Raw genomic sequence first — 13353 nt, 5'->3', positions numbered from 1 at the left:
TTAATCCCAATAATCTCAAACTTGTTAAGAATTAATTATATGATTATTTTGAAATTTTTATTTAGATTGTTTTAGAAGGGACAAATCAATCACTGCAGCAATGTTGCATCTCCTGAAGTATGTAGTTGAGTGTTTGGAGATTCGGTCTTATGCTATAGAGCAACCTTCTGTGATCTCTCAAAGGCCTTTGAGTGCATGTCTTATTAGGTTGTCTCATGGGACAAAAAGAGAAAACCTATGTGAATAGTGTGTGGTCTGATGAATATCTCAATGCTCAATACTGGGACTGCACCTTTTTATAGAATATTTAAAATGATATTAATAGAACGATGGAATGTAAAACTGTCTTGTTGGTAGATGATATCCACCAGTAGGATTTAAAATTCCTGATGGAAGATGTGATGTCAGGTTTGGACCAAGAGTTTAATGCAAATAGACTGAAACTTAATGTGAGGAAAACTAAAGAAATTGTGTTTACAATGAGAAACTTGAATAGTGCAAGTGCTCCTAGGGTTTTTGGGAGTCCACTTTGATCCTGCCTTAATTTTTAATCGCACTTTGATGTAGTTGCTAATCAAATTGCAAAATCAGTATACCTGTTTAAACACCTTAAAAAGACAGTTGGGAAGGAGGTTCTTCTCATGGCGCTTTGTTCTTTAATCCAGTCAAGCTGCACTTATGGGTTGGAATGTGTTTTATTTTTTTACTCGGAAACGGTACCTCGTACGTAAAAACGTTAAGAGACCGAATTTGCTCCAAATTAAAGCAGGATGTCAAGAGTAAATAAAATTAAATTTTAATTAAAAAAAATGTTCTTTGCAGTTTGTTGCAGTACGGATGTCACTGGTTAAATTTAAAAAAATGTTTTAATGCAAAAAGTGCTCCTTGATGCTTAAAACCTATATCGCAAATTTCATAGAAATATTTCAAGCAGTGTAAAAGTTATAAATAAAAAACACTTTTTTTTTCTTATAATTTTAACACCCTGTATCTCGGAGAGGAAGCATTTCTCAACCTATGTTTTTATAATACACTAGGACTTATTTTTGACCTAGAATACGTTGTTAAAATGTCTTGGTTAAGATATAGACCTCCCAGTATATCATAAACAAGCGAAAAACTCAATTAGCTAACGCTAGCTGTCACCAATATATCACCAGTTACGTCTTTATTAGGCCGCGGATTCTTCTTTTTGTTTATAATTTGTATTTGGCGCCATTTTTCCTTTGATTTGATTGGTTTAGTTTGACATTTGACAGTTTAGCGGGACAGTTAAGTTAAAGTTGTTAGTGTAGCCGGTATTTTTTTTAGTCTCAGCTAGGTACTTGTTATTTGATTTTCTTAATATTAAAATAAAGGATGGATCAAAATGGTGTGGAAAGCAAGAAAAAAAGAAAACGGAGCCACGAAGAGGAAAGAGAAACAGCAAGTAAGTAGTCAGGTATTGCTTGCAAAATTTATTTTAATAAATTAATAAAGAAATAAAGAACCTACAAAAAAACCGATATAACAAAACTTAAGTTAACTTTGCAATAAAGCACGATTTTAAAAAGAATTCATTTTTATACCGAAAACGCGTCGGTACCGACGTTTTATTCACAGCATATTATACCGCGATATTCTCAGTGTTGCCATATGTTCGAAAGTTAGGTTATGTAGCTTTACTTTTATAGCGACTAATAATTTGCAAGATTATAGCAAGGAATCGCGTCCATAGACGTAGCAATAGCGTGGTTTAATGTTTATTTATTAAATATACCCCAATAAATGTTACAAACTTACAAGATTATTAACATAGTACAGTTGGTTAATTGTAGTATTCATACAATACAAAGTACTAAATTTAAAATAAGAGAACATTACAACAACACAATTACCAAGCTAACAACTTATCACAAAGTAAGAGATCTTCTTACCTGAGTGAAATTATAAATATCAATATAAGGATGCGTATTTAAAAAATTCATTTAAGAATTGATAGGGCTATGATACGGCATTTAAAGTGGCATGATGTCTATGCTCCTGATATGGAATGTTATACAACCTAAAAGAAAGGGACAAACAATATCACCATGTACAAGTTTAAGGATTGCGCCACACTAGATGATTATCAATAAAACCATAGTTATGGTTAACAATGGCAAGACGAGACCTATGAGCACAATGTCTCAAAAATTTATGTTGAACCTTGTTAAGTGTTAATATGAATTGGGTGATTTGTAGATAACAATAAAACAAGTCTGGTTGCCTCAACTGCGAGATGATTATAATTTGTAGTAACAAAACTCAGCAACTTGGAAGCCCTTACGGCAACATTATTAATAGTGAAGAAATAGTCCATACTTGCAGTGGAGTCGTAGGTTAAGGTAAAATGAAAAGCAGCAGCAGCAGCAGCTTGCAGTCTGCCTCCACTTACTTATTTTTTAAATAAGTGGAGGTAGATTGCAGGATTTTCATTTTACCTTAACATTATTAATGTTCCAAAGAAAAAGACTTTTTTTAACTGAACACATACTAATTAGTATTATTAGCAGAGTAACTAAGTTATTGATGTACAGGGTATTTCAAATCATGATCATTTTATACTTTTTTTGAGAGTAATAAAGTTAATGTCTAGTTTTAAACTATAACAAAATGAACTGATTATTATCTATTTAGGACTTCTGAACCATCTAGTACGTGTTAAGGGTAGGAGTGTGTTTCTGTCTTCTATATTTATTTATTTAATACAACTAGGTGAGGAAGTATGTTGATCACCGAATACTTCTACTATCATTCTAGGATAGCTGAGGCTCCTAGGGAATTGCTATAAATAACTTGTCACGAAGACAAAACGGTGTGGCCGACTCTTTTACGAAATCTGCATACGTTCTGCATTAAATGAAATAAATAATTAGCCCTTTGAATACCGTTTCTTGAATATGCGCTATTGTCTTCTTAATTTAATTCCTAACAATTTTCCTTTCATTTTTACTCAGGGATATTTTAAAAGATTGTTCCTTTTAATTTTTAATTTCTCTCTGATTTTTGTTTCCTCAGGCAAAAGCACTCTGAAGTTTCCAACTTCCAGTTACCTACTTCAGTTTATTATTGGTAGGTTTATGACCCAATCTGTAGCTCTACATCTGAACCTTAGTCGCTTTTTTATTATTTATTATAACTTGATTCTCTTCTTAATATTCCTTAAATTGTAAGATATGAAGAAAGGATTTGCCTTAATGATACTATATGCTCGTGGAATAAACTCAGATTAGTTAATGCCTTCTATACAGGAAGAAAGAATATAGTCATTAGAAAAAGATTAATTTCAATTGATTTTTTTCAGATCACAAATGAATAATAGGTAATTTACGAAAAGTCATTTATCAGACCTATATCATGATACCACTAAGGAAGGTATCATTTAATATCATGACATAGAATGATAGTGATGGAAAATAAAATTTCTATGATATTTGTTCTATTTGTTATTAAAAGTGGCACCCATGTCTTTTATAAAAGACACATATTTAATAGGATGGTTATTTATTGGACATTTAATATCAATTTGCGAGTGACGCTGATTTAACAATATTTAGGGGTAGTTAATTCAAGCCTATTTATGTTGCACCAAGTGAAACGGCTATCCAAGTCATCCTGCAAAAGCCTCCGATCACTAACACTGCCCACCACTCATGAAAAACATTTGCTGTTTTTGAAACAAGTCGAAATGTCATTGACAAAAACATAAAAAAGCACCCTGAGGTACAACTGAGGTGACTGTAATTAGATCAAAGAGGCTTTCTGAACACGACCCACAAATGAACTTTTAAATTAATAATAACCGAATTGAGTATGAACACCTACAGACAACGACTTTCTTAAAGAAACCTTTATGATCAACCTGATCAATTGCTTCAGAAAAGTCAATATATATGGCATCTATTTGCTTACATTCTTAGGAACAAGGGATCACATTGATAAAAAGTGGAAGCAGTGGATCTTCTATGGCAAAAACCATGCTGAGAATCGGATAAAACATCTCTGCAGAGCCGGGATGACTGTTTTGCAACCAAATAGTTAAATAACTTAGGAACAGCTGATTGGAGGCTTATACCTCTGCCGTTTTCAATTTTGTTCTTGGGGGCATCTTGGGACACACGCATTCTTTTAAGAAATAATTAGGGATACCATCAGGCCCTGTGGCAAGTTTATCGACACTACAAAAGTGTGATAAGGACTTCTATCCAAACATTCATACATTAAGCAGGCCGCACACCTACGATATAATTGTTGCGCCACAAATGCTTTTTCACAAATGTATCGGACAGAATTTAACGCGCGCGTGTTATTTAATTTGGATCCACACACCTAAGATGCATTTGCTATCAAACGGAATTTGAAGCCACACCGCATTTGTGTTTACTCCCCGGATAATCAACCTGTCCGATATTTGTTGCGGCGTGTCGTGTCACGTTTTGAAATACAAATGAAGAACGATATTACACAAACCATTTTATTTATTCAGGAAGTAAAGAAATATTATATGACCACACTTTGCAGGTAACATTCTATAGGAAGCTTGAGATTCATCATTATGATTTAATAATAGCTTTGATAGTTAAAAATTTCCCTTTTTGGAACAACCACTATTATAGGGATGAACCCAGTAATGACGTTTTCTTCGGTTTTGACTTAATAATTGCCACATCATAAAATCATCGTCATCAGAAGACGACGACATGGCTACAAATGCGGAACAGAACTAAGCCCTGAAGGGCGTGCTTGTACCGCATTTGTGGCAAATGTACAAAATGTTGAACGAAATTATGTCGAAAGACAAATGTGGCGCCACATTTGTTACTTAGGTGTGCGTCCGGCTTTACTTCACATTCTGGGCACATTGGCAGCCTTCAGTGCTGTGCCGAAAGGTGTGCTGGCCTTCATGTATATTATGATATCGAAGTAACACCCAAAGAAGTATTAGAAAGATTTTTCTAAAATAGGCAAGTATCATATAAATTTTAATGTATGGTCTTATTATATATTTTTTGCGTTATGTCCTTTTTTGTCGTACACACTGTTATTGACATAAGTCCCTGTCTTTCAAATACAATATCTTATAAAAATTCTTTATTTGGCCAGTCAGCGGTTTAATGTGCTGTCTACAAGCCTTCGGTGAATATCCACTTTTTTGGCGTACACACTGTTTTTAGCGTAAGGAATACTAACTTGGCAATAACACGGTTCAATGTGCTGTCTACAAACATTCGTCGAATACGCACAATTTATTGCTTAAGTGCTATTATAAATAGACAAAGGATAGGGTCTCTCCCATATTTTAAAACTGCTTTTATATTTTACGAAAACTGAAATCCCGAGTCTTTTAAAATTTTTAATGTCCCTTATACATCGTTCTTTGCCCTAGGTAGAGTTTTTACTATCAAGAAGCCATTAAGCAAGCCTCCTAGATAAGCGTTGCTTTTTTCATTTAATTTATGCACAACTTCTTCCTTTGTCGTTTTTCTTATACTACTCTGTCATCTTTCTTTATAAGATTTTATGAATAATTCAGAATGCTTATGAATAGGTTTCTTAAAAAAATCTTTCAATAAAATCCATAAAATACTGTTGATTTTAGATGTTAAGTAATAATTTGCTTTAAATACTTTTAGGAAAACTCCAAAAAACTCAGGACTCACATAGTCAAAGACAGGAAAACTTAAAACTGCTAGAAGAACTGCAACAATTCATTGCTTATATAGCAGAAACACTGACTGAATACTGCAGCATTTCTTTTTTGAGGATCATGTGCCTTGCGAAAGAAATTCAGATACATCAAGCACTAGATGAAGAACTTTGGGACATTGAAGTCGAAAATGGTATAGAATATGATGAGATTTAACCAGCTAATGTTAATATGTATTATATTAAATAAATAACTAGACTTACCAAGTGGTCTTAATCCATCCCCTCGTCTATTTCCACCATCAAATCTATCGTAGAGTCCATGCCCTCCTCCATAGGTTCCAGGATGAAAGCTTGCACTGGCAGGAAACTGCCTACAGCCCACTTGAACAGCATTTCGGTCTCTGGTGTAAATATCATAGTCTGGATCTCTGACGATATCACGGGATAAGTCGAGCCTGGACAATGGAAGGTCAAGGAGTTCACATTCGCCTTTTCCCCTACCGGTTGGATCCAACCTGAATGGGTTTTATGCATTATATAAAGAATGTGAGTCAAGGGCTTCGAGTTCAATATAAAAACGGGTTTACTATATAGTAACAATTGTCGCATAATGCATTATTTAGATGACTTAATTAGGGTCAAATGACCTCACTACCTGTAATTGAATCCTTCACAAGTGAATTGGCGTTCATCGGCACACTCTTGTTGGCACTGCTCGACTGTGTCACAGTCTAACAGCTTTTGGACTAGACTTCTTACCACACGTTTACCCGCGAATGATCTTCTAAAGCATGCTGAAAAAATTATAGTTTTTTTTTATAGAGCCATAAAACGTTTGTTAATGAAAATTTGGCGAGAGAAACAATGTAACTGTTGTTGATGTTTATCGAGATTTGCAGACCTTGGGTCATGAAATTTCTACCCATAAAAACAATGATTTAGAATAGGCGGTGTGAATAGTGATTTTAACAATTATGCGGTTATTTTATTCATAATCGTGACATGGATAGGTGTAGATATACTAATGGGGTTAAAGAATTAAGATAATGTGCTTGTTATGTCTCATTTCGGGCCCGTGCATAATTACATAGCGATTAATATGCAAATAATTAGTAAAAATGAGAATAATTATTTGACAATTAATTTTGTTCAGGGTAGATAATTATTTTGTGATAAAATGCATATAACGTAAAAAAGTTACGAGTATTAGCATATAAACATTTTAATATAGTACCTAGTATTGATAGTCGAAAAAAACATTTGATTCTTGTATGCCAGTGAAAGTAAAAATGGAAAAATTGCGTAGTAATCGTGAATTTTCTGTAAAAATATGGTTGAGATTTTGAAAAAATTGGTTTAATTGCTTGGAAAATAATATAAATTAACATGTATGGAACAATAAAGGAGCAATGGATATATTTGGAAGCTTTAAAGACTTCTTGATAAAAAAAAACAACTTATTTATGGAAAATTTAATTTTCTTCTTTTTTGCGTTGGACCGTTAAAATAATTAAGAAGTAATGTTCAAGCAATGACAAATGAAGTGAAGAACAATTTAAATTCCTGAAATTAGCCTTTAAGGAAATATAGTTCAACTGCATGAATTTGGAAGATTATAAATTTGGGAAAACTTAAAAAAAAAACAAAAGTACTATCAGGCAGTTGTAGGATGTAAAGAATAGGGTAGGATCGCCCAAGAGTACGCACTTAATTAATTTTGCTTCATCAAAACTCTTTAAACTTTAAAACTAATTGAAATTTTAAACCAAAACTTTATTCAACATAATTAATGTACCCCTAAAATATAGACCAAACGATAAGTTTTAACACTGAACAGAAATATGAAGATTTTTATAAAAATAAGAAAATGCGTACTATTAGATCCTTGGTACCCTAAGAGTACTCAGTGGTACCCTAAAGAATACGCAGTAGAATCTAAGAGTACGCAAAACAAAATAGTGCCCAAAAAATTTTTATTATTATATATTTTTATATGGCTTAATAAAACCAAAAGTTAAAAAAACAGTCCTCATGCCACCCGTTTTCATGGAAATTGCACTTTAACCAAAAAGATGTAGAATAATATTCAAAACGCCCAGCACAAATTGTATTGTCGTTTTTGTCGACTTTTTTCTTCTTTACCAAAACACCAGGTTCGCTACTTTGTACAATAGAATCAGCAAGAACTTTTCTTTTTGGCCCTTCTTTGCTTTCTTTCCTTCGGTTTCTTGTATTAAACTATCTTTGTAAGAACTTGACAATAAAATTTCGGATTTTCTTGGCTTGTTTCTTATAACTTGCACATGAGTTGCTTTCGGAAGAGGCGAGATCATTTTAGGTGTAAGTCGTGAAACACTTGGACCGCTTGGACCGGGTTCACATGGCTCAACCACTGTCTTAGAAGTAGTTGCTAATTGTGGACTAGGCGTTCTAGTTTGCCTTTTATCGACCAATTTTTGATTTTGTATTTATTTTTTTTATTTTGATCAATTTAATATTTGATCCGGTATATCCGCAAGAATGCTAATATCCTCTTTATTAGATAAGTGATTAATAGGCAAATGGGCCGCTTCAATTTCCGATTGGTTTTCTTGAACCACCTCCAGTTGCGGTCTATCTGTGACCTCCGAAGGCGCAAAGTCTGTATCACTGAAAACATCGGGATTATATGGATATATTGCTGTGCAGCTAAAAGATTTTTCACAAATTTGGATAGTGGCTGCTTTGGAATAGGCAGAATGGAAAAGATCGGCTAATTCTTTTAATTTAATAGCATGTCCAGGATTGATAACCACCTATTTATCACATTCATTTCAAAAAGCCCTTTTTAAAGGAAAGAAAAATCCCCTATCGAATGGTTGAATCTTATGACTCGCATGGGGCGATAATAAAAACTATATGGCATAAATCCTAAGAGTTCGCATGCGTACTCTTTGGGTGCGTACACTTAGAACTCAGACAAAAAGGCTTCAACATTTTAAATACACATTTAGGCAACCAGCAAAACTTCTATTTATGCCGGTAAAAATGGAGTGTAGACATCATTATTCATTAAAGTTTTTAACCAACAAAAACTACTAATCTCATGTCACTTACCTTAGGAGTCTAAAAAATTACAAATAAACTTTTTTTTGGGATAAGTTTGATGTATTAATTGCAAATGGCCAAGAACAATACTTACGCCTTTCAGACGTCTCATAACGAACTGCTGACCAAATGACTACTGGAAGAGTTGGATAAGTATGGAAAAATAGCGACCGCATACTCTTAGGAAACGCGTACTCTTGCGCGATGCTATCCTAATAGACTAAAATTTTTGGAAAAAACTGAGCGGTTTTTAAACATTTGGAAAGAATAAAAATTACCTTTTTGGGAAAAACTAGGTGGAAAAGAAACTTTTTTCGAATAAAATTTTTTGGATAATTAACAATATATTCGAGCCTTGACAGACCTGACCATTTTCCTGACCTTTTGATTTTTTTTTTTTGGAAAAAAATCTGGTTGGATGGATTTAAAAGGTACATTAACTGTGTGGAAAATTAGAAAAAAACGCGTGTTCGCTTTTTTGAAATTACCTGAAGTTAGTTTTTGAGAAAGGTCCGAGTTGGACTTATACTTGTTTTTATTTTTATGTATTTCGCTTAAATGGAGATAAATGTGCAAGCAACGTAGAATTAAAATCCTTAATACAGTGGTCTCGGTACCACTTTTTTTTGAAATATGAAGATAGAGTTGCAGTCCATACCGCATGTGAGAGTCAAAAAGTGGTCTATATCAGATTTCAAAGTATTTATGTCCTTGTTTTTCTTTTTATAAGTGTTGTAGCATCTGCATATTGCATGCAATTATTTGAAAAGATGAAATTATACAAATTATTCACATATATGATAGACAATAATGGCCCTTATATTGAGCCTTGAGGCACGCCACTAGTAATACTACTATAGTCAGATTGTTTTCCAACAAAATCTATATAGTGCTTTCGACCTGACATATAAGATATCAATAAAATCCAAGGATAACCCTCTTATACCGTAACTGCTCAATTTTTTCAAAGTCATGGAAAATGCTGTCGAACGCCTTACTGAGGTCACACAAAGTTATACCAACATCTTTCCTTCCCTCAGAGCCCTCGACGATATCTACCACAATATCTGGGACTCTGTAACTGTAGGTTGGCCAGTTCTAAAGCCAAATTGTCCCACCTACAGCATTTTCTTGTTTTAAAACAATTCTTTTTAATATTACTTTGAATATTGGACCCAAGACAGGTATAACTGAAATAGGCCTGTAGTAACCTCAATTGTTCTGGTCTCCCTTTTTAAAGGTATACCAACTTTTGTTTTTTTGAAGGAGTCTGAATATGTGCAGAGCAAATACAGAAATTTAACAGGTATGTCAGTGATTTGTTGAGAAAATTCTTTACTAGATTTTATTTTGCTGTTTATATTATAGACGTCCATGGAATGAGTTAGTTTAACAGTCAATTGGAATCTGTTCATCCATATAGGCGAACACCATCATCTATTACTGGCTCTTAAAAGAAGGTCTTATCAGACATTGTGATCACTGACAAGGCTGGATGCAACAGATACAAAAAAGGAATTAAATTTACCAGGGTTAACAGAGCAGTTTCTATTTGAAGTTGAAGATTAAAAGCCTGGAAATTTTTTTTTATTTTTTGGCAAAATCTATTGTTCAACAAGGAAAAACTGGCTACACAGGAAATAAATAGCTTGTTTGGAAAAAAATTAATTAATTATCTGGATGATTAGAAATATATTTGAGCACTTGAAAATCAAAAATCTGATTCGAGAGACCTTAAAATTTTTTGAAAAAACTGCCAATTAACTGCCTGGAAATAAAAAAACTAACTTTTCGGAAAAAAACTGGTTAGAAAGGATATAATTCATAATAAATTTGAGACTCAAAACATTCCACTCAAAAATAAAAAGGATTTTAAACTTTTTTATGGAAATTAAAATTCTGGTTAGAGGAACTAAAAACTATATAAAGTGCCTGGAAATTAGCTTTTGCGAAAAAATACTTCGACTGCATGAATCAGAAATTTTTACAAAATATAGAAGTTTCTGTTTGAATATTAAAAATAGGAATAATTACTTTCAGTCAATTGTGAGAAATGAAGATCGACTTCCGGGAAAAAAATATTTAAATTTTTGGAAAAAAACTGTCTACCAACTGTTTGAAAAAAACAAAAATCACTTTTTCGAAAAAAAAAGAAATTAATCATACATTTATTTGGACAGGCTTGAAGAAAATAAAAAATTATATGAACTATTAATTATAATTAACTACTGGGAAAAACACTTTTAATTTGATTTAATTAAAAAAAAAAACAATTTTAAGAAAGAAAATACACGAACTACATTTCTGAAGAAATTTTCTGCAATAAATTAATAAAAACCTCTGGTCAAAGTAATAAACCAGGTAGACGTATAGTAAAAAAAATAATAAATATGTTTCACTATTTCTAAAGATATTACTTCTGGAAAAAATTGTGAAATTTAAATTTGAGGCTTCGAAAAACTGTTAAACTGCTAGTTGAAAACTTAAAGTAATGTCAACTGGCTGAAAAACGAACATTTTAAACCAAAGATATTAGTTTAATAGAAAAAAACGCCAAAATTCTCTATAAAAGAAATAGGAAATTTAAAAAAATTAATGTTCTATTTGATCATTTGAAGGAAATAACTTGTCATTGAAGTAATAGAAAATAGCCAGGGAAAAAAATCTGTTGACTTAAAAAAAAGCCTTTTAGCAGCTTACAAGAGCTGTTATAAGGAAAAATTGTTTCAAAGAAAATAGGAATATAATAAAAATGTTGTTTGACCACTAGAACAAATAAGAAATAACTTTCAGGCAGTCAAAGAAGATTGAGAAAATTATTCAGTTAGAAAAAAACACTGGACTGGATAATTTTAGATAATATGAACTGCTTCTAAAATAAATTAATTATTCCTACGCAATGGCTGAAAATAAATTAAAAATAATCGCTTTCTGGAGAAACATACTTTTAATTGATTAATTTTTTGAGAAAATAGAAAACCCAAAAATCAAAGGACTTAATTTTGTAGATAATATTTTTCACGTATCTTTATAAAAAAATCTAATGATGTCAGATCAGGAGATCGTGCTGACCATTCCTTTGGTCCTCGTATCCCACAGATTTTGAAATATTCGTTTGAGGTACTGCCAGACATTGATTTAGTACTTTATCTTGCTGAAACCATATGATATTAGTAGGAACTTGGAATCTTTTCAAATTTGGCACAATATTAATTTGGAGCAGTTTTTAATAATCTTCACTATTCTAATTAACATCGATAACCAAGAGTCCTATGATATGATCTCCAAGAAAAATTCCTGCCCAATCATTGACTTTTTAGGCTTTTGGGTATGTTCTTCCCTCAGCAAGTGAGAATTTTCTTTAGACCAATAGTAGCAATTTTGTCGAATAACATGAAGATGAAGGTGTGTACCTATCTGAAAACAAAACATGCTCTGATTATATCTTATTGTTAGCTATCTTTGTCAGCCATCAAGTTTACAAAAATCTGTTCTGCTATTAAAATCGTCTTCCATGAGTTCCTGAGTTGGTATCAATTTATAGGAATCCATTTTATTTTCTTTCAATATTCGTATAATTGATTACTGGCTAACATTGAAGATTGGCACTGATTTTTGATCAAAAGTATATAGATTTCCTTAAACTGAAGCATAATATCCAATTTGGTATTATCACTTATTTGCAGCTGCATTTTTAATATGTCCAAGAGTTGTGTTGTATTGAATATGTGTTTAATATGTTGAGAAGCTGCTTTTTTATTTTACTAATCGTTCCCTGGGATAAAGGTGGAAAATTGGGACATTTTTCATGGAATAAGGGACTATTTTACTTATAAGCAGTTAAAGAAATTCAAACGACTGTCACACTGATCTATTGCTGCCAGACAATAATTTCCAATGCCAAAGTGAAGAACACACTTTTATTCATTTATTTATTTTTAATCTAAGTAAGAAGGTATAATCAGTAAGGAGAAATAGTTCATGAAATACGTCGAGAATATTCTGAAAAATCATAAAATTAAGTAATATACAGGGAGTGGCATTTAAAATAAAAAAGTTTATATTGACCTGTATATTTTTTCTGTTGAAAAAAAAAGGCAAATAAAATTACCCATCAACGTACCTAAGCGTTTTTTCGAGAATTTATTTCATTTGGCTGATACACACTGTATACGTAAATCACATGATATTAAAAAAAAATCAAGCACTTAACAGGTTTTTCCCAAAATAACTTTACAATTAGTAAGTTAAGATTAAGTAAGATGTCTTATCTCTAAGAAGAAACATGGTGATAAAGTCAATTAAGTGAAAACTTTCTGATTATTTTTAATTTTATTTCAAGAAACTCATTCATGAGGCATCATGTATATAAAGTGAACTTTTCAATCAGAATTTTAATATTATGATTTTTTAACACAAAAATATTACAAATGATTAGAAAACGAATATCTAAAAATGAAAAAATAATTGAAACAAAACCTTATTACCTTTGGCATCCTCAATAACAATAATAGTACCGCCAACAACAAAAACACAACAAACAAACCCAATAACAAAAGTCCTTAACACCCCCATATTCATCCCCCGGAGAAAGCT

The 13353-nt window shown here is 32.2% G+C and overlaps 1 protein-coding gene across 1 annotated transcript in view; it reads right to left on the bottom strand.

Moving 5' to 3' along the window:
* Positions 1 to 13353, bottom strand: part of LOC126743078 (uncharacterized) — a 54796-nt gene that overhangs the window by 20890 nt on the left and 20553 nt on the right. Inside the window, exons 7-8 of the mRNA XM_050450012.1 lie at positions 6326 to 6464; positions 5932 to 6185 (exon numbers count right to left, since the gene is read on the bottom strand). Coding sequence (XP_050305969.1) covers positions 5932 to 6185; positions 6326 to 6464 — 393 coding nt within the window. The remainder of the gene's footprint in view (positions 1 to 5931; positions 6186 to 6325; positions 6465 to 13353) is intronic.

This window comes from Anthonomus grandis, chromosome 12 (genome assembly GCF_022605725.1).
Source record: "Anthonomus grandis grandis chromosome 12, icAntGran1.3, whole genome shotgun sequence".
Classification (NCBI taxonomy): Eukaryota; Metazoa; Arthropoda; class Insecta; order Coleoptera; family Curculionidae; genus Anthonomus; species Anthonomus grandis.
Note: the sequence above shows the minus strand (reverse complement) of the source record. Positions and strands in the feature narration are given on the sequence as shown.